The 27,221-nt window shown below is 42.9% G+C and overlaps 1 protein-coding gene and 1 pseudogene across 2 annotated transcripts; one reads left to right on the top strand and one right to left on the bottom strand.

Annotated features, from left to right (window-relative positions):
- The first annotated feature begins 889 nt into the window (after positions 1 to 889).
- Positions 890 to 26,417, top strand: TSPAN31 (tetraspanin 31). 2 transcript variants are annotated; one of them, XM_061615001.1, is made up of 6 exons: positions 890 to 1,183; positions 6,552 to 6,719; positions 10,592 to 10,672; positions 11,724 to 11,852; positions 20,359 to 20,472; positions 23,315 to 26,417. In XM_061615001.1, the coding sequence occupies exons 1-6, from the start codon at positions 1,121 to 1,123 to the stop codon at positions 23,387 to 23,389; spliced, it is 630 nt and encodes a 209-aa protein (XP_061470985.1). In that variant the 5' UTR covers positions 890 to 1,120; the 3' UTR covers positions 23,390 to 26,417. The 2 variants fall into 2 exon arrangements, with proteins under 2 accessions (XP_061470985.1, XP_061470986.1); XM_061615002.1 differs by lacking the exon at positions 890 to 1,183 and adding an exon at positions 2,214 to 2,305.
- LOC133382540 (5S ribosomal RNA) lies at positions 12,054 to 12,162 on the bottom strand (annotated as a pseudogene).
- Positions 26,418 to 27,221: the final 804 nt, after the last annotated feature.

Raw genomic sequence — 27,221 nt, 5'->3', positions numbered from 1 at the left:
TTAAGGTTGCTACTCAGCCAGTTTTTTACTTGCCAAATCTAAACAGGGACATTCCCAATCCTCAGGAGTCACAATCTTTTTAAAAAAAGATTCATATAAATTTAAAAGATCTGTTCAGTAATACCCTTTCATTTTCTAGTGTGTATTGTTGTTTTTGCTATTCCTTCTCTCATTCCATTTGTAGTCTGTTTTGTGGTCCTCTGGCAAATCATAACCACATCTGGATATAGGTAAAAAATGAGGTGCCAGTACTCATGGCTTGATAAAAAGTGCCGTGGGTGCCAGCACAAAATGGTTGCCAATGACAACCAAAACTGTACCTGTAGGTTCTACCACAAAAAAATTCCATATATACATATAATCTGCTTTTCTACAAGAAATTTCCAAAGCAGAGTACAATAAAATAATACTGTAACCCTATGCACATAATATTCAAAACACACAATTAGAATTTATCTCAACTCCGTTAAAGACGGCCGTGGGGGGGGGAGAAGACCCACAGTCTTCTTCTTGAAGAAATCTTCTTCTTCTTGAAATATGTAAACATTTTAAACAGAAAGGCTTTAATTTTCCATCTGAACTTTTTTACTCTCATCAGCAAAATAACTATTTGGGAGTGGGGAAGTCTAGGACACCGTTCTTTCAAAAGCTCTGCAACGAAAGGAAGTATCGAGACGTGTCCTTTTTTATTTTTAAATTGTACATGAATTTCTACATACTTCCGCCACCTCTTGCCCCACCTCTGAAGGATTCTAATCGGAACCGGAAATAAAGGCTGTGTTAATTGTTTGTATCCCTTTGGATAACTATTATCGATGCATCTCCCGCCTCCTCGTTTTAGTACCCGGATGGGAGAGATCTGATCTCCCAATAAGGGAAGCTCTGCCATGAGCGCATGCGCACGAGGTTGAAAAGTGTAGGTGTGCTACATAGGGAACGCGCCGAGCTGGTAGAAAGCCCCTATAACAGGGGAAGTGACTGCGCGCAGGCGCGGTGGCGGCGGGCTGAGATTTAAAGGGGTAGGACCAGTGGCGGCTACTGCTGCCCCTGGGGTGGGCGGTGTTGTTGTCTCTATTTTTTTTTAGGGGGGAAGGGGACTGCGGTACGCCTGCTCGGGAAGATGGTTTGCGGGGGCTTCGCCTGCTCACGCAACGCGCTGTGCGCCCTGAACGTTGTTTACGTGGTGAGTGTGACAGCCGGCTGATCTCCTCCAGCCCATGCATTGTCTTAGAAAGGGTTGGCGGGTGGAGTTGATGGACGGGGTGGGGGTGGGGGCGGGGGAATAGGGATAGGGGGCGGTGTGTTTGAGGGCAGGCTGCCTGAGAAGCTTGGGGTGGAGGGCCTTGCTTAGGATGGGTCATCTGTTGGCCCTTTCAGCATTACAGTAAGAAATGCCTACTGTGGGTGGGGAGGGGATGATGGAGGGGGCAGGATTGGTCGCTCGTGGGAAGAAGGCGGCTGACCGGTCTACGTGCGTGTATCACCGTTGGGGGGGAGGGTGATGGGGGAGGTTGAGGTAGGAGTGAACCTGACTTGGGAAGTAATCTTCCTTTCATTGGAAATAAAGAGCTGCAGTTCAGCAGAGATGGCTAAATTCAAAAACGTATCATCAGCATCACTGGACAGATGTAATGTCAGGCTAGCACAGACAGGGGAGCTCACAGTGGCACACACCTGGAGCTTAAACAATAGAAGTAAATGCTGCTTTTGTTTTAAAAGATGCCCAGGTGTTCTGGCTGGGGTTGATCCTTCCGTTGTGTTTGCTGTATGTTTCTCACCTCATCTAGTTATAAGATGTGAGATGTGGTTTTTATCAGCACTGCTGTGTCTGTCTTCTGCCCTAGAAAGGGCTGGAGTTTTTCCTCCATGCTTCTTTATGTTGGAGAAATGTAAAGGCCCCTGCAGGTTTGGAGCATCGCTTCAGGGTATTCCTCTGACTGCTGGAAGCTGAGATAACTATATCCTTATTTATTATCTAGCTTTTTGCTTGTGTTATTGGGTCTTATCAACATTGGCCAATAAACCACAATGCTAAAAATAATCTGCAGTTTGAGTGGGCCCCCATCTAAACTTTAGGGAAGCTTCAGTCTTCTCAGATTTTCACATCTGAGCAATAATTTGAGTTGATGTAAAAGGCTGCTTTAAGAGCAGTGTAGTATTTCATGTGCATGTAAACAATGGCAGGACAGGAAGTGTTAGATAATGATGTTCCAAGTGTAGCTACTTGATAGGCTGTTGGTCAGACTTAATAAAGTCCTCTCCTGGTGAGATATACAAGAGAACTGGGGTGAATAAGGCATGGATGGTGAGTATGAGGATGGTGTTGGGAGTGGGGTATGTGCTGCTATAATAATGCTGGAATACTGAGTGGGGGGAATAACAACTTTAAAAGGCTCCCGAGTCTGACAAATTTACTAACTTGGGCTGCAATTCTAAACCTTCATATTAGGTGTTAAGCCTCACTGAACACATTGTCTGAGTAAGCACACACAGGATTGCACTTAAAGGAGGAAAAGAGCACCAAGAGTAAGGAACAGGCCAGACTGCATCAGATAGCCTTGTTCCAAGCTTACCAGGCAAACCTGTAGCCACAAGTAGTGCTTCTTTATCCTATGCAAGGGTCCCTGAAAGCAGGGACAACTTTGAACTCTTATTTTTAAACAGGAGATTTCCCTGCTTTATTTATTTATTTATTTTGCCTTGGGCACTGAGAAACAGTTACTTAGAGTAGAAAGTCTCAGCTGGAAAGTTCAAGAGGGAGTAGTTGGCAGCCATTGCTTTCTATAGTATGTAGGATAAAATCTGCCCAACTGAAAATATTCCTCCCTTCATGTTCCTCAGCGCTTCTTAAAGTAGTGGACATTCTGGGGACAGATGTAGACACTTGTACCAAGCGGTAGTGGAAAGGAAAGGTTAAAGAAATGTCTGATGGCAGAGCTTGAAAGTTTTCTTCTCCTACATCAGGTGTGAGGACCCTTTGGCCTCCAGATGGGCCTGCAGCAAGCATGGCCAAAGGCAAGAGAAGATGGGAGTTGTAGTCCAGAAACATCTGGAGGGCCCACACCTGCCCTACAACAACAAATAAGTTCTAAAAGGTGGCAGCAGGTCACCTTCACACATTGTATTGAGATTCCATGTTTTGTGGGCATATGAAAGTGTAACCCAGCCATCTTTGTATCTGTAGAGCAGGAATGCATTGAACAAATTGTTTAACAATGTATCCTAGCCTAAGCTTCTCCAAAAGAGAACCCTATTTCATCTTAGTCAAAAGCAAGAGGGTTAATGTGCATGAGATCTCCAGATATGTTAATATCCAGGGCCAAACATATTTGATGTATCTGTAATTTCCCCACATAATTACCTCTTTCAGAAATTTCCCAGCTTTTAAAGAAAGCAAGTATCTAGCCCTTAATGGTTACAGTGGGAAAAACTGCTTATGAGAGTTCATCAGTCATTTTTCACACGAACTAGAGAGTACCCTGTGGGCTGTATGCTGCACATTTCCTTTCCTCTCCTATACAGTATGTGTGTTCCATACCTCTGCTAAAATTAAACATTGCTTTTTCCCAGTATTGCTGGGAAATTCAAAATCTTCTATAAACCTGGATGTTGGTGGTAGGGCAAGCTGTATAAAATAAGCAGATACTATAACATCACAAGTCACAGAATATAGATTATTTTATGGTGGAGAGTATATTCAGCCTTACAGTTACTTTTACTTTACCAACAACATTCTTGCCATTATGATGGATGTTGTTTATTTTCTCTATGCTCATGGATGTAATTTATTCCCTGTGCTATTCCCACCTCAACTCCTTTTTCCTGATCAGGAGAATCATAGAGTTGGAGGATGCTTTTTAGGCCATTTATAGTCCGCTCCTTCATCTAAAGAGAATTCCAGAGCTAGAGCATCCCCAACAGCTCTGCTTGAAGACTCCATCACCCCGGACAGGAGAGCCTGTAGGATTTATTTTCAGCTCTGTTGACAATCTTCATTGCCTTCCTCTAGGCGCACTCCACTTTGTCCATATTTTTAAACTGTAGTGTCCAGAACCTGACACACTACTGATGAGGTTGAATGTTTAAGGGACTGCATAGAAGTCAGCAGAGTTACGAATAATTTTCCCTAAAGAATTATGATGGCTAGTGCTGGCAGCTGGGAAGCATGGCTTCTCCCGAGCTGCTTGATTCTTGATGAAGAATATAGAAGTGATTTAGCCCTCAATTCAGTAGTGTCCTTGAGTGTACCAGTTGAAGACGTTATTAGAAGGAGTGGAACAATGGAACTGGAGAACCTTCACCCAATGTTGCAAGTGATATTAGGTACAGAAGTAGGATGTCCTTCATTGTCTCTCTATCAGGGCAATAACATGGCCTAAAATAACTTGTTATGGCTTGCTTGCCCATGCTTAACTCTATATCCATAGGGCCAGGGAAATTTGGCTCATTTAAACACAATGAACATTTTAATAAGTTGACACCATATATGGGTCCATGGCCTGTCCAAGTCTGTCCAAGCAAGAATGTCTTTTAAGCTGAAGTAATTGCCACCTTAATCACTATGTTGTACTTGTAGTGCGACATGTTCTACCTACTTTTCATCTAGCTATCCTCTGTTTGGTATTTCATAATATCAATAAAATAGGGCAACAGCAGAGAGGAAAGAGGGTGGGTGGGGTTTGGGATCAGGGCTTTCGGTGGACAACAGGAAGCGTTGGATACTAGAAGTTTTTTCCTGATCTCTTAGAAGTTCTGGAGGTGCAAAACATTGTAAGCAACATGTTTTGGTTTCACAATTGATTTGGATTATCCTGTTGCAATGATCAAGGAAGAAGGCAGAGTAATGTGAGGCAATGGGTGTGCAGAGATGTGAGGATACAGGAACAGTGACATGATGGGATTCTGCCAGCAGATTACTGGATGCTGCCTAGTTTTTAAGTGTTCGGGGCAGAATTGCATGTTTAATTGGTAAATGTGTTTGCCAGCTAGCTAATGGCAATGCGGTGACTGTGTATTTGCAGGAGAGTGTTGGTTGGCAGGCGACAGAGTACTTAACCCTTTTCTGCCTGCAAATTCTGTCTCTCTGTTCCTGCCCTACTTGAGAAAAATGAGTAGGTGGGGAAAGTGCCAGGATGGAAAAGTTGCAGAGAAGAATTAATAAGAAGAGTTAAGCACACCCACCTGCTGGCTCATCCACCCCTGCAAATACTTTTAGGTCCTCCATTTGTATTTACATAGCAAACATAGGTTTGGGATCCCTGTTTTTTTGTGTAAAATGTAGTTTTCTGTTTAGAAATTGTAAATGGGTGTTCAAAATTTCTCAAATGCAACCATGAGAGCTAGAAATATACCGGAAAACAAGACTAAAAATATCTGATTAGGACTCCATTATTTGCTACCTAATCCTGTTTTCCATGCCACTACTAGTTTTGTTTGCATGTGGGTTTTCAGATTTCCTCATGCATGCCATGACATGCAATACAGATTTTTCATTTACCCAACTTTATGCTATGTTTAAAACAAACAAAAATAAGGGGGGTTCTCCTACCAGTGCAGGCTGAATGCATGGAAACCAGTCCAGGGATAAACTTTAGGGGATTTGCTTTTGTCACTAAGAGTAGCTCTTTCACATGGATGCACACAATAGTGGTTTATGCTACAGAAGGTAACTAGCATATCAAATGTGTAAGCAGGTACTCCCAATCGGGAGGTAAAAATACCCCATCTGGAAATGGGGACAGCTGGAATGCTGATAGCCTTCTGATCTTAAATTATTGTGTGTGCTCATTTAACATGTGCACATTACAACTTATTTGTGGGTTTGTGTTCATTCTAAGTATGTGCTTGGATCTCAGAACAGAAGTGGTAATTGTTAATAACCGTCTAACATTAAGCAAAGTACCTGAAGTTGAAACAAGAAAGGGTTCATATGACAGATGCAACAATCAGAGGTTGGATCATGCTAGTGCATGGATTATTCATATTTCAAATAGTCCAAAAGCTGTAGTGAATAGGTTGTACTTTCTGTTACCTATGAGAGAAGAGAAAGAGGAAGGAATAACAGGCTCTTATTTGAAGGAGAAACTTGCAGAGTTCATAAAACAGCTTACTAATTTAAACTTGTGGAGTTGGCTTTCCTTTGCTAGAAATCCATTAAAATTAGCCATTTTTTTTTTAAAAAAAGGTGTGATCAGCAATTTTGCTGTTTCCCGGTAAACCTTGTGTCTTTTGCAGGGAAAGCCCGACAACCAAACTAAAATCAAGCCCCAGTTGATGGGAAGCCTGATCCACCAACTTGCAGAACTGGGTTGGCTTTAATGGGATTAAACTGGTTTAAATTCAAAGTGTGCTGGTTTATGGATAGAGCTGTATCCTTGAGCTCCTGTGGTTGAAATGAAGAGGGCAACTAGGAGGAGTTGCAGATATCGGTTAATGCACTAAGCTATGTAGGAAGGAAGTGCTAGGGTTGCCATTTTTTTTTGTTTTTTTTGTGCTGTGCTTCTGACTCTTCCATTCTTCCTCCCCTCCCCTGACTCCTTCTTGCTTTCCAGCTGGTTGGGCTGCTGCTGATTGGTGTGGCTGCCTGGGGCAGAGGCTACGGCATTGTTTACAGCCTCCACATCATCGGCGGGGTCATTGCTGTGGGTTTCTTCCTGCTTCTCATCGCCATCGTGGGGCTCATCGGTGCTATCAACCATCACCAAGTCATGCTCTTCTTTGTATCCTTCTGTGCTGTTGGCAAGGCAGGGCTCAGCGCATCTGTCCTGCCATCCAAAGACTTTTACTTGATGATCTTGCCATGCTTTGCATTGGCATACATGAAACCTGACATGTCCAGCTAAATTGTAGCACAGTATCCATTTGTAGGAGCAAACAGCTCTGTGATCAAGAGAAGGCTGTGGTTTTATTCTGGTCTTCGTGGGCTGTTATGGGGTGGGGGAAGAAGATAGATACATACATACATACTTAGTCTAAGATGCTTAAAGGTTTTTCTAAGTTTTTTCCCTTTGGAACATCAGGACTGCCAAAAAAGACATTGTTTCCCCCTCCCCCCCTTTTTGTTGATATTGCTAGTTGGTATAGGCTTCATACAGAGGATCTGCTTTGCAGCCTCTTGTTCTGTTTGTGGAGGGCTATGTGACTTATCAATTGATAATGACTCTTGCTTGCCTAGATAATCAATTGTCAAAGGGGAAAAGGCAAGTTAGTAGAGGGTCTTATGTTCACTAAATTCAAGGCAAGGGTTGGAATTTTATTACTGCTTAATCCCTTCCATCCCTCTGACTCAAGGAATTCTACATGGATATGTCAGGGAATATGCCTAAAATATAACAGATTCCTTTCCTATTAACCTTTGCATCTTGCACCTTTCTCCATTTCGTGCAGCAGCCTTTTCAGAAAGCTTAAGCTGAGAGATGTTTTGCAAGGCCATCCAATGGGATTAATGACTGCAGGGAGATTTATAGGGTTATAAAGAAGTGTGCTCTGTTCCCAAGGTTCATTTGCCCTGAATGTAATATGGTGTATGCGGTCTGTCAGGAAAGGCAGAATTGGATGTCAAGGAAGACTGTGAAGAATTGCATCCTTCTAAGATGACTGAGTGAAACTTGAAGCATTACATAACCATCTTCCAATAAGTTTCCCTCCCTGCTCCACATTATTGTATGCTATAGCTGAGAAAACATGTAGCATGAGGACACACAGGTTGAGTTATTTATATTCGATAGGAGAGATGGGAACTAAAAATGTTTACCCCATCCTGGGACCATGTGGTGAAGGGCAGGTAACAAATTCAAAAAAGTAAGACAGACATTGGGAGGGAGTGGGAGACACTCTTTTTTTTTTTTAATGGCAGCTCCATATTTATCACATTATCTAATTCTTCCTTAGGAGCAGCCCAGTCCTCCTTATCTTCTGAAGATACTTCCACCAGTAGATTGTAAGCATACAAATATAGAGACGGGGGAATAATGACCTGAGGGCTGTTCTCATGCAATACATCTAGAAGACCCAACTTGCATGATGTAGGTATTATCACAGGAATTTGCAGCTAGTCATGAGTTCATTGTTGTGACAAATGCTTGTCTCGGCATACTATTTTTTATCCCTTTACATCCCCCTTTACATGGGATGCAATCCTGTGTATGTCTCATCAGAAATAAGATACTGCTGGGTGAGTGTGTGTGGCAGAGTTGGGGAATCTTTTTCAGCCCAACAGCTGCATTCTCTTGTGGGCAACTGTCCAGGGCCACCTGCCTGCAGTGGGCAGGGCAAGAGGAAAAAGTGGGCAGAGCAATCCCCCCTTTTATAGCAGGTTAACTTTTACACACACTCGCATGTCCCTTTCTGTCCTCATCTAGGCAAGCAAGAGTCATTATCAGAGTTCAAGATACATCCCAGCCAGGCAAAAACACTCAAGGAGGGTGTGAACTAAGGCCAGCAAGGGGTGTGGCTGGGAAGAGGTGACTTGGGAGAAGTCTCAAGGGCCATACAGATGTTTCTAGAGTGTAGAGTGGCCTGAGTATGTAACCTATTTTTATCAGGAGAAAATATTAGTTTGTCAGTGATAAGTGCTTGAGAAGAGGCAGCTTGCTTTGCCTTGGTATGAAATCCACCTCCTTTTACAGGGGTTTTGAGATTGTCTAAGTGTTGTATGACTTTGCTTTTTGATGTCTGACATGGAACTATACGAGGAAATGGTAACATGCAAAATGTTCACTGGGTTCCAGTGCCTTAAGCAAAAGTAACATTTGGCTCCACAGTGATGGTGTTCAAAACCAAATGAAAAGTAGCCTTTCTTGAACTGGTGGTGGTAGCTTTTCCTCTAGGTGGAAGAGCTGTGTTGTCCTCTCTCTCTCTCCCTCTCTCTCATATCCCTTACCCCTCCCCCACCAAAAATCGCAGGTTAGCTATAGAAATGAAAATTAATTGTAGAGTTTAACAATATTGCAAAATAATAATGTATGTAAACTGAAGAAACAGAATGGTAAAAGTAAATAACAATGTATCCATGGAAAAAGGCCCGTGTACGTTTTTAAAGAAAAGGATAGCTTAGATGACATAAAGATGGTGTTCAAGCTTTCATCTTTAAATATATATATATTTAGCGGAAAGTTCACATTTGCATTGTTTTGACTGTATTTTTTTGGGGGGGGGGAGGCTACTGTTCTGTATGTGATATTTAGCTGTTGCCCTCTTCCCCTCCCCACCCTGTTTCAGGTCTGGCCAAAGCTACTAAATTGCCACCATACCCTCAAACAGAGTGTCAGATGCCAGGATGCAGATGCACCCAACAGATGGCAATGAGTGGCATTTTGCATCTTACAAAATTGTGGAAGGGGCTTTGCTTTTTCATATTACATTTGGCAGACTCAATGTATACCCATTTGTGCTATGTTTCCCACCACCACCAAGGGATACCAATTAGCTGTATAAGCCATTGATGAATCTTCCGATTATGTTCCACCTGACATACCAGACGACGTGATTTCATGCAATTATTTCCAGTGTTAAGAGAGTATGCAGCACTCCCAAGATATTTGCATGCTCGCTGAATGCACAAAGATGTCTAAGAATAATATTAGGAGGAAGAAGTGGTGCCTAGTATCATCATGAAGGCAGAGTTCAGTCCCCAGGATTGCAGCTTCTCTTGTTGATCCATGTACTAAATCCCTATCGTGACCCAGATTTTGTGGGATTGTTGTGGCACGTATGCCTGATGTACAGGAGATTAAAAAAAAAATCTGATGTCAATAGCAGATAGACATGCTGTCTTCTACAGGGGTATGATGTGGGGGTGTAGATGCTATCTTACTGGGAGTAGGGTGGGGGAAAGAGAGAAAAAAGGAATGACGTTTGCTAAGCGGTGCTGAAGTCTTTCTTCAGAAGAATGGCTGTAGCCAAAGGAAGACTGAGCCTGTGAGCTGCACCTGGTTTTCTGCTTGACAAAACTATGTTGCCCAGAAATGCAACTTGGGGGTTTTTTTGCTAATTTTTTATGGGAAAGGGAACCGATCCTTAAAATGAAACTTCAGAGCGTCTTGAAGTTTTGGATGGTGTTTATATCTGGAGGGAGGTTAGCTGCTGTGTCAAGACCACAGCATTTGAGAGCGGCTTTTCAAAAGGTTGTGGCAAGTGGGTGGTCCAAGGGGCGTCATGCATTTTGTTTTATGATAGTACTATAAGTTACTGCTCTCCCCTCTTGAAAGTCTTAAAAGCAAATTTGGTTTTGGAAAGGAATGCAAAAGACCCTTCAGTACTAAACGAAAGCAGCATGGGCACCAACAGTAAACTTTTAAACCTGGAGTGAAAGTTGCAGTGTAATTTTTTTTTAAAAATTGAGGCATTTGGGCCCTGCATGTCCAAGATGTGTTTTCATGGTATATCAGTTTTCTGAGGGAGGGTTGTTTTTCATTTTTACCACTTAATATCAGACAACAGTCTAAAAAGGCACCTGACTGAATGCATGCCATGTTAAAAACTGGAGGGTCAAAGGCTTTATCTCCAACTTGGATTATTGGCTATTCACCGGAGGCCTTTTTAGAATCTTTGCACTTTCCCAACCATTTCCTTAATGGCACCTTCTCTTCAGTACATGATCATTCTAGGACTAGTGTTTATTTTCCAGTTTGGAGTCTCCTGTTCATGTCTGGCGCTCAAGAGAAGTAAACAGGTAAGGGCACCTTCCTGCCTGAGTCCCACTCAGGCTTGGAGGGAACTTGTGGACTGTTTCAGCCTGTAGCTCAAACCACAACATGCTTACTGGAGAACAAGGCCCTCATGCTTGCTTGCTTTTCATTGATTGGAGAAGAGCAGATTGGACTGTGGAGTGGATGCCCCAAACAGGCTCCAAGGGCTTCAGTTTGTGCCTCCCTTACCAACCGCTTGCACCTCTTCGAAAGGCCTGTGACACAAACTGGGGTGATGTGGAAGCTGCGATTGGGTGCACTGATAAACCAGCATGCTGTGGTTGGCAGGGACATAAGCAAATTTCCTCTTTATTGTCTAAGCTTAGCAGTGGGGAGAGTTTCCCCCCCCCTTTGTTACCCCAAGCAAAAAACAACAACAACAAAGAAAAGGAAGGTAAATCTTCATTTGTGCATGGTTTCCATTCTTCCAGCTCAGTTGCGTATCTGCCCTCAAGCACCTCTCATCCAGCTCTTACATACATCAGTGAGTTTCTCACATTGCTTGGGGATGTTGGAGAGAATAGCAGACTCAAACTCCTCTCTCTGTAGCACCCCTGCAGTTCTGAGTGCACAAAAGTCACTCGCCTGCTGGTGAGGGGGAGATGGGGGGGGCTCCTGTCCTCCCTCAGCAGCCTGCCGCATTCTCTTGCTAGGTACAGCAAGCCTGCTTGATTTCTATGCTGGGAAAGTGGAGGAGCAAAGCACTTCAGCTGTCCTGTGCAAGCCTCCTCACTCACCTGCATGTGATCTCTTCCTTGCTACAGCTACCAGACTACTGCTTGTCTAACAGGGTTCTTCAGTCATTGATTATTGGGATGTTTTTGTTATCTGACTATCTACCATTGTTTGGCACATAGTAATCTAGCTGCTGCTGCTTGTAAAACTCCCCATCCACCTCGTCATTCATTGCAAATTGATTAATGGCAGGGGAAAATTGGCTTCCTTGGCTATCTGGACCTGAAAGAGGTTTGTATCTCAAATGACATGGAATCTCCCCCTTGCTCCTTTTGCTTACAAAGCTCTCTCCCCTCTCAGGAAAGTCTTTTGAGCGGTGCCTGGGAAATGAGCAACGACACCAAGAAGTCACTGGAAAATAGCTTTAACTGCTGTGGGCTATTCAACAACACCGCTGAATTCAAGGCTGATGTTGAATTGTGCAATGCAGTAAGTGTGCTCTTCACTTTTAGTTGTTTGCTTTGCAGATAACTGAGCAAGACCTTGGTCCAGCACTAACCTACTGCGTATTTGTTATATGCCTTCAAGTTGATTACGACCTATGGTGACTCTATGAATCTTTTTTGGATGTATTCACAGGGTTTTCGTGGTAAGAGGTATTCAAAGGTGGTTTACCATTGCCTTCCTCTAAGCCTACTGCACCCAGTATTCCCAGGCGGTCTCCCATCCAAGTACTAACCAGGCCTGACCCTGCTTAGCTTCTGAGATCAGGCGTGTTCAGAGTAGCATGGCTGTACGCAACCTACTGCGTATAATGGATCTCAAATGAAGAAGGCTAGTAGTCTTAGTTGAGAGTCGCTTCTTGGAGGTTGGTGGGTCAATAAGCACTGTGAAAAATGGGAATACAAAGAGGACAGGGATATATACTGATGAATATACTTACCTAGTGAAAGTATATGTGCTCTGATTGAGGTTGTTTAATGCTGGAAGTGATGGGCAAAAGTACTTCATGCTTTGTGCTGTTTGCTACATGTCTAATGCATCCAGAGTTGGATACAACCAGATTTAAGCCTTGATCTAATGGACCTTTGACTGATTGTTTTAAAAACCTTGAGGTCCTTATGTACTGATAGTTGACAGTACCTAATATTTTGGTCAAAATGGGGGGGGGAGTCTCTTAAAGAATAAGCTGTTTTCTTTTTCTGCTCATATTTTTCTCCCTCCCATATTTGCCAAATATATGGGAAGTCAAACTCTTAGTTGAAACAAGCTGGCAAAACCTTTTACTTTAGAAAGTGGCCTCGTTGGGAAAACATGGAACTAATGTGGCACATGAAGGGTGGTGCTCTGTGGATGCAAGTGACTAACACCCCAATCCTAAGCAGAGTACATACAAGTCTGGCCCAAATTTGGCACGTAGGATTGGGCTGTAAAAGTGCAAATCCCAATGCTTCATGTCTCTTCAACATTTGATGCTATCAATAAGTCTCCTCTTCTGAATTTTTCACCATCTTTATTTTTTTTATACTACCTTTTCCTTATTTATATTTATCATATTTATCAACTTATTTATGTAAAGTGCCTTGTGTGGCTATGCCCCCAAAGGTGGCCTATATCATAAAAACAATACTGTTTTAAATAAAAACTAAACCATTTAAATGGCAGCCATATAGAATTATGTAAAAAAAATACAGACCAGTTAAAAATAAAGCAGCAATATGAATTCCAACAGTTAAAATATATTTCTTATTATGGTCCATCACCATTTTCTTCCGATACTGTGCTCAGAGGACAGGATTTTTTAAAAATCCTTTTCTGTTCTTTCTCCCTTCTTCCATTTGGTGCACTTAACCATTCCTAAATTACCATACGTTTGCAGACTATACTCACTGTTATTTCAATCAGTGTAGCTGGCCACTTGAGACTGAACAGGAAAAAAAGTCTTTTACTCTTCCTCCCAACCATGGCCTCTTTTTAACACTAATGGTTCTTTCATTCCTTTTGTCTTATGTGACTTGGGATCCTCTTCCTCCCTCTCCTCTTTTGTCATTTTCCAGATGCAGTGCTTTTTCAGACTGTTAGCATCTGCTTCTCAGAACATCTGCCTAAGAGCCCCAGCTTAGTACAGATGATTTCTGGGACATGCTTTACTGGATTCATATAGGATACTGGCCAGACCTGTTCTGTTTTATAATTGTGTCATGTGAATGTGCCCTCAAACACATCCCTGTGATTGTGCATTTTGGGAAAAGACTGGCAGAGATGTGCAAGCTGTCTTTTCAAGGGAAGCTTGTCTGCCATGACTTATTTTTCTCACTAAACTCCCAAGGAATCACAGGATTCCCCATAATACAGCTTGAAAACCATTGTCCTAATATATCAATCTTTAGGCAATTATGCTGCCTTTTTCTTGCTATAGTTTAGCTGTCTCCCCGCCCACTCCATCCACAGATTCCTGTTTCATTAAGTACTGTAACATATTAACTAGCCTTCCACAATCTCCTTGCTTTGTAGTCTCTGTTCAGAACACTACTCTATGTGTGATCTATCCTGGCTGCTGCTCTGACCATTTATACCTTCTTTTTGTTGCCTTTCTCTTTATTACTCCTTAAATGCTGATGATGCAGAATAATACTTTACCGTGGGTGATATTCAATGCTAGTCCTACTCAGAGAAGATCTACTGAAGTTAATAGAAGAGCCTAATTTAAGTTCATTAATTTCAGTGGGTCAGCTCTTAGAATGTGGCTGAATACAACCCAGGATTCAGCTTACAGCAGAGCCCCACTCATATGGCAGGTTAGGTGTAGCTCGGAGATCTGGAACCTAACCCGCTGATTGCACCAGAGGAGGAGAAGATCAGATCTTCCCCTCCTCCGGCATGATCAGCTGGAGTGCGGGGAGCTCCAGCCCCCCCTCCAGCTGATCACCCCACTGGCACCGTATTAACAGAATGCCGAAAAGCGAGGCCCTACTGCATACTCTTCTTCCTATGACGATCTTGCTGCTTGCTATTTATTTTTCCTCTTGTATTGTGGCCCTGTCAGATCTGTCTTGCTTGTTCAGCCTTCTATCTCTGCAGGTACCTCTTGTCTTCACTCTTCTTCCTTTGCTGCCCTTCTTGTGTGAAGCACTCACTTGATGCTCCTTTATCCTTTCAAACTTGTCTTGCTTCATTTAGCTTTTCTCCTTTCAGAATTTCACTTCTTGGCTATAACTGGTAGAAAGTATTATTAAAGCTAGATTAACTAAGCACATAGAAGAACAAGCTTTACTGAAGCAGAGCCAGCATGGCTTCTGCAAGGGAAAGTCCTGTCTCAGTAACCTATTAGAATTCTTTGAGAGTGTCAACAAGCATATAGATAGAGGTGATCCAGTGGACATAGTGTACTTAGACTTTCAAAAAGCGTTTGACAAGGTACCTCACCAAAGGCTTCTGAGGAAGCTTAGCAGTCATGGAATAAGAGGAGAGGTCCTCCTGTGGATAAGGAATTGGTTAAGAAGCAGAAAGCAGAGAGTAGGAATAAACGGACAGTTCTCCCAATGGAGGGCTGTAGAAAGTGGAGTCCCTCAAGGATCGGTATTGGGACCTGTACTTTTCAACTTGTTCATTAATGACCTAGAATTAGGAGTGAGCAGTGAAGTGGCCAAGTTTGCTGACGACACTAAATTGTTCAGGGTTGTTAAAACAAAAAGGGATTGCGAAGAGCTCCAAAAAGACCTCTCCAAACTGAGTGAATGGGTGGAAAAATGGCAAATGCAATTCAATATAAACAAGTGTAAAATTATGCATATTGGAGCAAAAAATCTGAATTTCACATATACGCTCATGGGGTCTGAACTGGCGGTGACCGACCAGGAGAGAGACCTTGGGGTTGTAGTGGACAGCACGATGAAAATGTCGACCCAGTGAGCAGCCGCTGTGAAAAAGGCAAATTCCATGCTAGGGATAATTAGGAAAGGTATTGAAAATAAAACAGCCGATATCATAATGCTGTTGTATAAATCTATGGTGTGGCCGCATTTGGAATACTGTGTACAGTTCTGGTCGCCTCATCTCAAAAAGGATATTATAGAGTTGGAAAAGGTTCAGAAGAGGGCAACCAGAATGATCAAGGGGATGGAGCGACTCCCTTACGAGGAAAGGTTGCAGCATTTGGGGCTTTTTAGTTTAGAGAAAAGGCGGGTCAGAGGAGACATGATAGAAGTGTATAAAATTATGCATGGCATTGAGAAAGTGGATAGAGAAAAGTTTTTCTCCCTCTCTCATAATACTAGAACTCGTGGACATTCAAAGAAGCTGAATGTTGGAAGATTCAGGACAGACAAAAGGAAGTACTTCTTTACTCAGCGCATAAACTATGGAATTTGCTCCCACAAGATGCAGAAATGGCCACCAGCTTGGATGGCTTTAAAAGAAGATTAGACAAATTCATGGAGGACAGGGCTATCAATGGCTACTAGCTATGATGGCTGTGCTCTGCCACCCTAAGTCAGAGGTGGTATGCTTCTGAAAACCAGTTGCCGGAAGCCTCAGGAGGGGCAAGTGTTCTTGCACTCGGGTCCTGCTTGCGGGCTTCCCCCAGGCACCTGGTTGGCCACTGTGAGAACAGGATGCTGGACTAGATGGGCCACTGGCCTGATCCAGCAGGCTCTTCTTATGTTCTTATAAATTTTGTATCTACTGCTGCTGAAAACAGCATGCTCTTCATCAGGGGGCGGCTCTAACCCAGACCTTGCTCAGTTCAGGTTACTATAGAAAGGGACAGACCCCAAGCTATAAACCTGAATTTTATTTGGAGAATGACGTCACTAGAGAGAATGGCAGTTGATGCGGAGTCTGCAGTTTTAACAAAATAAAGGTCTGTGAGCTGTCTCCAACTAATGCATGCAATCAGCACAAGGATTTCCGGTTGTGCAACAGGACTTCCCCCCTTCCCCTCCACATGTACCCTATGCCCTCCCCAGATGTGCTCTGGAGGACTGGGTGAACCCCTAGAACAAATAGGTGTGTGGAGAAAGGAGGGGGCAAGTTCTCTTGTGCAAGTGTAAATCCTTGCGATGGGCACGTTACCTAGTACTAATGGATACAACCCAAAATGAAGCTATCTAAGATTAGCTTTAACCTTTGACTTGTTTGTAATTGAACATTAAATTCATCCACATCTGGAAGACATTTTATAATGGGGAGAGAGAGCTTCAGTAGCGAAATAAAGTTTTCAAACTAGCTCCAGGCTTTATATACAGAGTGGAATATAAATGTTTAATTTAGGTACACAGCAGATTCTACATTCCTTCAGTTTTCCAGATATGCCAAAAGGTTAGTAGCTCTCTAACTGTTCCAAAACCAGGTCTTTTTCTTTGCATCAAGGTTCAGAGAGAAATATATTTCATAATCAACAAAATAAAATATTTTAGAAATTGGCTAAGAACATGTCTCAGGTCAGGTTCTATCAAACTTTCCCAGTCTATCAGTTAAGTGAGCATTTGAATAGTATTAGACACAGAGTACAAAGTCAGATGACAAGTGTTTCTTTGTTTCCTTCAAGAAAGGCTCAACACTTTCTGCCTCGCAAGAAATCTATTTTATCAATGGGCTGCTCAAGTCAGATTTGAGTCATGGAACCTCTGATCATGTCAAGGCGATGGCAGCATTTGATATAAGATACACTTTCTTTCACTAACACACTCACTCACACACTCTTCCACAGAGTTCGCTATAGGTAGTGTATCATTCCCAGATGGTTTCCACTCCAGGCAGCTTACAGTGGGAAACCTGCTTATCTTAACAGATAACACATACCACAACAATCACTTTGGTGCAATGAATGAGTGCACCTGAACTCTTTTGCCTTCATCTCCTTGTTCTCTTTAAGATTGTGAGCCAATCTCAACCCATCCATATATATATATATATATATATTTAAATATTCTCTCTTTATCTTCATGCATTGAAATGATGGTTGGATTTAATTGGTAGATTCACCAACCAAAGTTCTAGCTGATACAAATATTTGCCCTCAAATTAAATCAGTGGGGTTGAGATTGAAGGGAGCATATCTATGTGCGTGTGTGCACGTGTATTGTTTAATGCCACTTTGGCTCTAGTATATTACCTTCTGTAGGAATAAAAGAATTTAATTTGACTGGAGGATGGCTATTGTTGTTCCCATCTTCAAAAAGGAGGAATGTGGGAACTACAGACAGTCTGACATCAATCCCTGGGAAAACTCTGGAGCAGATTATAAAGGGATCAGTATGTAAGCATTTTGAAAACAATACAGTTATTACTAGATGCCAACGTGGATTTGTCAAGAACAAATCCTGCAAGACTATCTATCTTATTTTTTCATAGGGTAACCTTCCTGGTAGACTATGGGAATGCTATGGGCATAATATATCTTGATTTTGGCAAAGTGCCCCATGATATTCTGATTAGCAAGACAGCTAAATGTGGGCTGGATGGAACAACTATCAGGTGGATCCACAGCTGGCTACAGAATTGTATTCAAAGAGTGCTTATCAATTGTTTCTTAAATGGGGGGGAGGTAACAAGTGGGGTACTTCAGGGCTCTTTGACATTTTTATTAATGACTTGGATGAGGAGGCGCAGGGAATGCTTATCAAATTTGCAGATGATACAAAATCAGGAGGGATTACTAATACCCTGGAGGACAGAAACAAAATTCAAAGTGATCGTGATAGGCTGGAACACTGGGCTGAAAACAGAATGAAATGTAACACGGATAAGTTGAAAGTCCTACACCTAGGAAAAAGAAACCAAATGCATAGGTATAAGATAGGGGAATATTTGGCTCAGCACTACTATATGCGAGAAAGATCTTGGAATTGTTGTTGATCATAAGCCCAATATGAGTCAAATGTGCAATGCGGCTGCAAAAAAGGCAACTGCTATTTTAGGTTTGTTTAACAGAAGTATAGTTTCCAAATCTTGTGAAGTACTAGTTCCCCACTACTTGGCAATGGTTAGGCCTCATCTTGAGTACTGCATACAGTTCTGGACACTGCACTTTAAGAAGGATGCAGTCAAACTGGAACAAGTTCAGAGGAAGGCAATGAGGATGATCAGAGGCCTGGAAACAAAGCCTTATGAGGAGAGACTGAAAGAACTGGGCATATTTAGCCTTGAGAAGGGAAGATTGACAGGAGATGTGATAGCACCGTTCAAGTACTTAAAATGTTGTCTCACAGAGGTGGGCCAGGATCTCTTTTCGATCATCTCAGAGTGCAGGACATGGAACAATGGGCTCAAGTTACATGAAGCCAGATTTTTGTTGAATATCAGGAAAAACTTCCTAACAGAGCAATATGACAATAGAACCAATTACCTAGGGAGGTGGTGGGCTCTCCAACCCTGGAGGCATTCAAGAGGCAGCTGGACAGCCATCTGTTGGGTATGCTTTAAGGTGGATTCCTGCATGAAGCAGGGGGTTGGAGTCAATGACCTTATAGGCCCCTGCAGACTCTACTATTCTATGAAGGTGGTCTGTCCAAGAAAGAGTGGTAGATCTCTCATTTCATCAATACCCTTCCCCAAATTCCACCTTTCTTAAGTTCAAATTTGCTGATTTTCTAAACCAATTGGTTAACCAACCAAATCTTTAACAGGTCTGTCTACTAAAGAGAACAAATCTTTTTTCAATATAGCAAACATTATTTATTTAATTAATTTAATTTATATACCGCCCTAAGCCCGAAGGCTCTCTGGGCGGTGTACATAAAAGGTAAAAGCAGGCACAATATATAAATACAATAAATATAATAACTCAAAAAACAAAAACACACAAACAATACGAGAACCAAACAACATCCAGAATACAACATAGTAATAAAATACTGTAAAAATACACTTTAAAATGCCTGGGAGTATAAAAAGGTTTTCACCTGGTGCCGAAAAGATAGCAGCGTCGGCGCCAGGCGCACCTCATCGAGGAAGCCATTCCACAGTTCGGGAGCCACAACCGAAAAGGCCCTATTTCTAGTCACCATCCTCCGAGCTTCTTGATGGGATGGTACTCGGAGGAGGGCCTTAGATGTTGAGCGCAGTGTATGGGTAGTTTCATATTGGGAGAGGCGCTCCACCAGGTATTGCGGTCCCATGCTATGTAAGGCTTTATAGGTCAAAACCAGCACTTTGAATTTAGCCCGGAAACAAATAGGAAGCCAGTGCAGATGGGCCAAAACAGGTGTTATATGAGCGGACCTTCTGGTCCGCATCAACAATCTGGCCGCTGCATTCTGGACTAACTGTAGTTTCCGAACTATCTTCAAGGGCAGCCCAACGTAGAGCGCATTGCAGTAGTCCAATCTAGAAGTTACCAGAGCATGAACGACTTGTTGTACTTGTTTCATTCCAACTTGAATAGGCAGCATCTGAATATCTAAGGGTGATGACATAAACAACACTTAGAGATTAAGTGCCTGAAGTTCAGATAAAACTACTCATCTTCAAGGTCAAGCTTTTTTTGTGCGGGGAGGGGGAAGCAAGTCCTCCAAGTCTTGAAGCTGATTGTGCATAGCACTGATTGTCCTGTATCTGATGTCCCTAAAAACTATTCTCTTTCCCCTGCCCCCTACCCATGTGAAGCATGGTAGGAGGGGCTGATGGCTGAGCACTATTTGATTTGCTGGTTTGTGTGTCTTCTTCAGTTGCAAAGTCAGGAGGGAGCTAGGTTTGCACTGCATCTGAAGAATTTAACTGTGAGCTTTGCCTTTATTACCATCTCTGACAAAACCAACTAACACTGTTGCCTTTAGACAAGCAATTTCCAGGGCCTTCTGTAGGATTCTGATGTTCAAGGGTTGCTAGTTTACCAGTTACAAGACCATCACAACTTCTAGTCTTGCATAATTCATTCCTGATTAAGTCCCTTTTTTTTGAGATCACTGCCATTGGCTGTAAGTGAATGTACCTTAAAGCCTGTGATCCTTTTACTGCAAGTAATAAAGTCATAGTGAATTTGTAACCCCTGCAGGCATGCACAAAATCAAGAGGCGGGTGCGTCAGTTGTGGAGATGTGATGATGGAACATGCAGGCGAGGCCTTGAAAATCCTTGGTGGAGTTGGACTTTTCTTCAGTTTCACAGAGGTAACTGTTCCTATTAGGCTGAATAGGGGGAGGGACAGGACACACTAAGTAGGTTGGCTATTTCCTCCCCGTCTACAGGTTTAGTGCTTTATACCTGTGAGGCAGAATCTCATCAGGGGCAGATTGTTACTGATACGAAAGATACTGCTGTACCTGTCTGCATGTTTGCCTGTCATTCAGCTATTTAAAGCGATTTAAATAAAGAAGCTGTGAAAGGAAAAGATAATAACCAGAAGCTTAGATGGCTAGTTGCTCCACCCTCTCTTGAAATCATGCCAAGATGTTGCATTTCCATTTGGCAGATTTAGTTTTGATTGTGGTGTTGACATGGCCTGTGTCACCACAGTAGTTAATATTCACTAATAGGCAAAGAAATCTTGCGATTTAAGAACGTACCTATAGCCCACAGATATTTCTATCAAACTTTAAAAAGCAGGGAAATTGGGCAGCTCTAGTGAATGCACCAGGGGAGCAGGAGACCTGACCTCCTCTCTGAGATATTGTACTGCCCTACAAATCTGTCAAAATGCAAACACAATCAGGGTTGGTCTTTCACAGTCCAATCCACTTCTTGTGTAGCTTGGAAAAATTTGGTAACATGTGCCTCTGAACATATGGTGAGTGGTAGCAATACCTGCCATCTCCAAAGATGGAGAATTATATTTTTGTATGTTTGTTGGTGTTTTTCTTACTTTGCTTCATTCCTGTGTTACTAATGTTTCTACAGATAATCTAATCTAGAAAATTTTATTTCCCTCATTATTCGTCCTAGAAACCTGTGTCAAATTTATTTTTATTGATTTCAAAGCCTTTTTATTGGTCAGTGTCATATGATACCGAATTCTTCCAAGCTACACAAGAAGTGGATTGGACTGTGCAAGACCAACCCAGATTGTGTTTGCATTTTGACAAATTTGTAGGGCAGTACAATATCTCAGAGAGGAGGTCAGGTCTCCTGCTCCCCTGGTGCATTCACTATAGCTGCCCAATTTCCCTGCTTTTTAAAGTTTGATAGAAATATCTGTGGGCTATAGGTACATTCTTAAACTGCAAGGTTTTTTTGTCTATTAGTGAATTTCTCTGCATTTTAATCCAGAAGGTAAGAAATGGGATCCTGTGCAAGCTTGCCGAGAATGGAGTAATCATTTGCATGCGTATTGAGTTCAGTGGGATTTACTCCCCTGCAATCATGCTTAGGATAATTAAAACGGACTGGGGGGGAGGGAGGGATGGATGGAGTGGGCAGGGCAGGGCAGGAAGAAGAAGGGAGAGGTGAAGGAAGGGAAAGCCAGGTCTGATAATTTGCATGCTTATTGATTTCAGTGGGATTTACTCCTATGTAATCATGGTTAGGATAGGTAAAACTGACCATGGGGAGGAGCAGGGGGAGGGGAGAAGAGAGGAAAGGAGAAAGGGAGTGGAAGGAGGGGGAGGGGCAAAGTAAGGGGCAGGGGAGGGCAGGTTTGATCATTTGCATGCTTATTGAGTTCAATGGTATTTACTCGTGTGCAATCATACTTAAGGTAAGTAAAACTGACCATGGGGAGGGGGAGGAGAAGGGAGGATGGGTTTGATCAGCTGCATACTTTTTGAGTTCAGTGGGATTTATTTTTGTGCAATCATGTTTGGAAATGGAAATGGACTGCCTTCAAGTCGATCCCAACTTATGGTGACCCTATGAAGAGGCAGTGACTGGCCCAACCAAGGTCACCAGTGACCTTCATGGCTGGGGGGGGATTTGAACCCTGGTCTCCCAGGTTGTAGTCCAACAATGACCTGGGGGATGGGCAGGGAAGGTAAGAGGAGGAGATTGGATGGGTGGGCACTGGACAGAGGGGAAGCCCCTTCCCTTTCCAAAAGGAAAACATTGTGAGCAGTATCATTTCTTTTCAGGGTTTCCTCCACCTTTTTATTCTACAGCAGGCAGTTGTAGCCTCCCACCCAAATTTAAACCAAAGCTGTCCCTGGCCACATCCACACCAGACCTTTATTTCACTTTAGACAGTCGTGGCTTCTCCCAAAGAATCCTGGGAAGTGCAGTTAGTGAAAGGTGCTGAGAGTTGCTAGGAGATGCCCTGTTCCCGTCGCAGAGCTTCAATCAGAGCGGCTGACTGTTAAACCACTCTGGCCACTTCACCTCTGTCAGGAGAATAGCAGTATCCTCTCAGCACCCTTCACAAACTACACTTTCCAGGATTTTTTTGGGGAAGCCATGACTGTCTCAAGTGAAATCAAAGTCTGGTGTGGGTGTGGGCCCCTGATTAGCCAAGCCAAACAGCGGTGAGTCTGGCTTTTAGAACACTGACAGTTGGTTCTTACTGAGCATGCCTGACATTATCATTCAGTTCAATCAGCCAGGCATTTTTTTAACTTTTAAACTGCAGAAGATGAAGGTCAGAGTATGGGGCAAGGTCAGTAACAGGAGTACAGGTACTCTGTGAACATGGCTGATTTTTAATGAATTTTAACAGATTATGAGAACTCTCAGAGAAACAAGTCCAAAAGGGGTCTGGGTTTTTTCTCTCTCTTTAGACTTTGAGCTCTCTACTTTCTGACTGTTTTGTGTATTGCCATGAAAATTGAGAGGGCTGTTAAGCAAGCGTTTCTGAGTTCAGGACTGTAAGTTTTGTAAGGGTTTGTTTTGAAATGAGCTTATGGGAAGCATCTGAATGGCATGGGGGGTATTTTCAATTTAACATTGCAGAATGTGAAAAATCCACACGGGCTATAGTATACAGCCATTCTCGTGGCTGTATAATGCCATAAACATAGTGATAGTGACCTGGGTGTACCTTTTCAAGCAAGTCTCTAACCAGATCCTTCTCCCCCTTTTCTCTTTCAGATTCTCGGAGTTTGGCTTGCCATGCGCTACAGAAACCAGAAAGATCCCAGAGCCAACCCCAGTGCCTTTTTATAGAACATTACCATTTTCTTCCTCTTCCCTTACCATCTTCTTTGCCTCCTGTGTGGTGTTCCTTTTAATTAGCTGCACGTCCCATATTCAAGAGATCCAACTTCCATCACTCAAGAACAAAGCAGTGTGTGCAGTGATGTGAGGGAGCTGGGCCTTTGCCATTGTGCCAAATTGCTGATTGGATGAAATAGTAGAGCAAAGGCTGCATCCTTGACATGAAGCCTTTGGCAGCTGGCAAAGATGACCGGGTTTTTTTTAAAAGGAGTCATTAGTTGGTATCAAGAAAGATGCCCTACACTCATATCTTGGCAAAGTCATTTATACAAGTGCAGCTCATAGCTACAATCACTCGTGTATTTTTAAAACTTGTAGTTTGGGTCATTGTCTTGAATGAGGGGGTTGTTGTTTAAGGCATGGGGTGGAAACCTGTGGCCTACCAGCTGTTGCTAGACTCCATTTCGTATCATCCCTCACCATTGGTCATGCTGGGTGGGGCTCATGGGGGCTGGAGCTTAATAACATTGGGAGAGCCACAGCTTCCTCACACTTGCTTTTAAAGCTGCTCCTCTGCCTTCATCTTGCCAGGGCGAAGTGCTCTGCCCCATTGTGGGCACAGAGGACATGGTGCTTCTACCATAAAACTGCATTTCATAGAACATGTCTGCCCTTCACACAGTTTCAGTGTGGTCTACTCGTACAGTAGACATGAGTGCCACATGAAACAATTCTAAGAGAAATTTCAATTTTCAGCTTTGGTGGCTTTTTAGAAGTTTTTTTTTAAATCCCTGAATTGAAATTTGCCTGAATTCCTGACTTAATCATATGTGCAGGTTCTCTCTTTCTGAGGTGAAAGCAGAGGCCTGTGTAAACCTGTTCAGAGAACTGGATCATTCAAAGTTTACATCTATTGTACACATTTTTAAGCTGGCTTGAAAGTGGTTTCTCTGATGACTTGTTCCAAAGGAACAAGGAGGACTAGAATATTGTCCGTCTATTGAGATGCAGATTCCTGGTCCCTTTGCAGTCCTGCTTTCCCTGTGGTTCCTTACTTAGTGAAACAGGCTTGAAGCTGCTGTATGCTTCCAGTGTATATATGCTCTCTTCAGGCTTTTCTCCCTGTATTGATACACAAGGATGCATATGGGAATCTGTAGGTAGCTCCAGGAGGGGTGTTTCAAGTCCTAGCACACTTACTGAACGTCCCTGCAGCTACTGCTAATCTAGGGCTACTGTCATTTTGAAAGACAGTCATGTAGTTCTAGATCAGCAGTAAGAAGAGAAGCTGTAACCGCAATTCTGCTGAATACTGAAATACTGCAAATTTGTGCCAAGTTCCTTCTCTGCTAGTGCTCTAGATTGATGGCATAGGAAGCAACTCTGCTGGGCTGCGGGTACTTTCTTTTTTTTCCTTTTGAAAACCCATCTTGCCTGATTTAGGGGGAATTACGTAGTTTTCTTCCAATAGGGTGTTACCAACTTCTTCCCCAACAATGGAGGATTAATGCATATTCACTAGTGGAGATCTTAGCAGCCCACAAAGGACTCCTTTTGATACCCAAGGAGCCTCCTCCATGAGAGAAGATTAGCATGCCTTCAGACTTCTACCTTTCATCTATTCCCTTAACCATCAACGCAGTTGGGTACACACCCACAGTCCCTTATTGAATGCTAGCACTTGGCTGAGTAGCATTCTGGTAATTTGGCTTTCTGATGCCTTTAAGAAAGGGGGGGGAAGCTTATGGGGAAAATTTGGCCCAGTGCAGACATAATACTAAGCTAAACCATGGCTTAGGGCAGGGCAACCCATAGCCCACCAGATGTTGAACATCTCCCATTTGCCCTTGCCAGCATTGCTGATTGTCAGAGATGATGGGAGTTCTAGTCAAGCAACATGTAGATGCCCACAGGTTCCTCATGCCTGATTTAATGTGAACGAGCAAACATACAAGTTCACAAAGTAAAGTTTGTGGCTACAGCACTCCTGTGGTGCTACCCAGGGCTAAACCATGGTTTCACCTAGTGCCATCTCCAAACCCAGGCTCAACACACAAGCCAAGAACAAACTTTGGTTAAAAGCTCAGGGGTTTGTCTGGAGCGAGATAAACCACAAGCCCAGGTTCATATACTAAGCCAAACCATGGTTTAGCCCTGGAAATAGCACAGCAATCACAAACTTTGGTCCAGGACCCCTATCATTCATGATAAGCCATGGTTTGGCTTAGCATTACATGCAAACCCAGTTTATATACTGCACCCTTGTGACAGTTCCAAGTATAACAGGCACCATGCTATTTATAGATAAATGGGTGAAGTCTTAGTGGGGACAGGGGCACCTTTTTGCATACAAGTACCTAAGGCAGGAAGAATTCAGTTAGCAGCTTCCACAAAAACAGCTGAAGTAGGAATGTTCTGATTAGGTCCTATAACAAAGCTGCAGCAGGCAGTATGACTTTTTCTTACAGCTAGTTACCGGCTTGAGCCAATCCCAATAGGTGATAACACAGTATTAAAAAAAGCTATAGGCTATAATGCTGTGTGCTACCTTCTCAAAAGAGTAGTTAGAAGGGGGCATATTCTCTTATACAAGGCTACTGATGCCACTCTCTTGAGCTAGAGTCCCAGTTATTGGGGCTCATCAGAGCAAGCTAAACATGCACTTTATCTAGGGTATATATAAGCACATAAAAATTGCTGTGACTTATAGCCAGGTAGTATTACAAGCAGGTCTGTCATCCCGGTCACTTTAGAGGAAGGGCTCGACAAATGCTCAGCCACACAGAGATAGGCAAGCTTTAATGGGGGAGGGGGGAATTCTTTCAATGCTGCCAATTTGCCAGAGACTATCCTTGCCTTGTACTTGGTGGTAGGGAAAAAAAGAGCGGAATGGACTTAGTAACATCTTTGAAAGAGAGAGACAATGCTCAGTTCACATCACCAGATGGCTTTAAAATCTATATCCTCATACCATCATGTCCACCTGGACTGCTGCCATTGTAGAGTGACCATTTGAATAAAATACATTTCTCTCAAACCTAAGCCTTTACTGGTTTGTGTGATTCTGGGGGAGGCGGGTGGTAGAGGGAGGAGGGCACCACTGAAGAACGTGGTCCTGAAGTGCCTAATCCCACTCCAATAACTTACACAGCCAGTCTTACCCACTGTGCAATTCACATTCCATGGTATATGTTTTGCAAAGGGAAATTCAGCTCAAGTCACACATCCTTAATTCTCATACTGATAAAGACCATCAGGTAGGGCTGACATTTCATCTAAAAAACAGCATTCATGAGTTTTTAGAAGTACTTCCTCAAAATACCTATAGCAGCATTCTTTTCAGCAGGGGGCAGCACCATCCCCTTCTGATTTAGGCCCACTCAAGAGGCCTGTATGTGAAGAAAGTAAGTGACAGCATTGGAAGACAGCTAGCTCTTGCCATCTTTGAGAATCTATCTGCCTGCTAAAATTGCCTTGCAGGGTCAGACCAAGGGTCCCCATGGTACAGCAAACCAGGCTGCTGAGAAGGCAATGGGGCCTTCCCTGCTGTTTGTCCCTAACATATTCAGTGGTATATGCTGCCTTAATAAAAGCTCAGCCAGTAACTATCCTGTCAAGTGAAGACTTGTGTGAAGGATTTCAGTGCCCCCTTCAAGCAATGTGATTTAATGGAGGCAGTTGACAGATTTGCCTGCAAGCCACGGCAGGTTACACGGGCCTGTGAAGTCAACTACAGAGAGATGGGTGTTCCTTGCCAGAAAAAGGAACTGCTTTTAACATTGTCTTCATTTGAGGAGCTGGCAGTTCACTTGAGATAAGCCTGCCTCTTGCAAGCACAAGG

Source organism: Rhineura floridana, chromosome 3 (genome assembly GCF_030035675.1).
Source record: "Rhineura floridana isolate rRhiFlo1 chromosome 3, rRhiFlo1.hap2, whole genome shotgun sequence".
Classification (NCBI taxonomy): Eukaryota; Metazoa; Chordata; class Lepidosauria; order Squamata; family Rhineuridae; genus Rhineura; species Rhineura floridana.
This window is presented reverse-complemented; position numbering and strand designations above follow the sequence as displayed.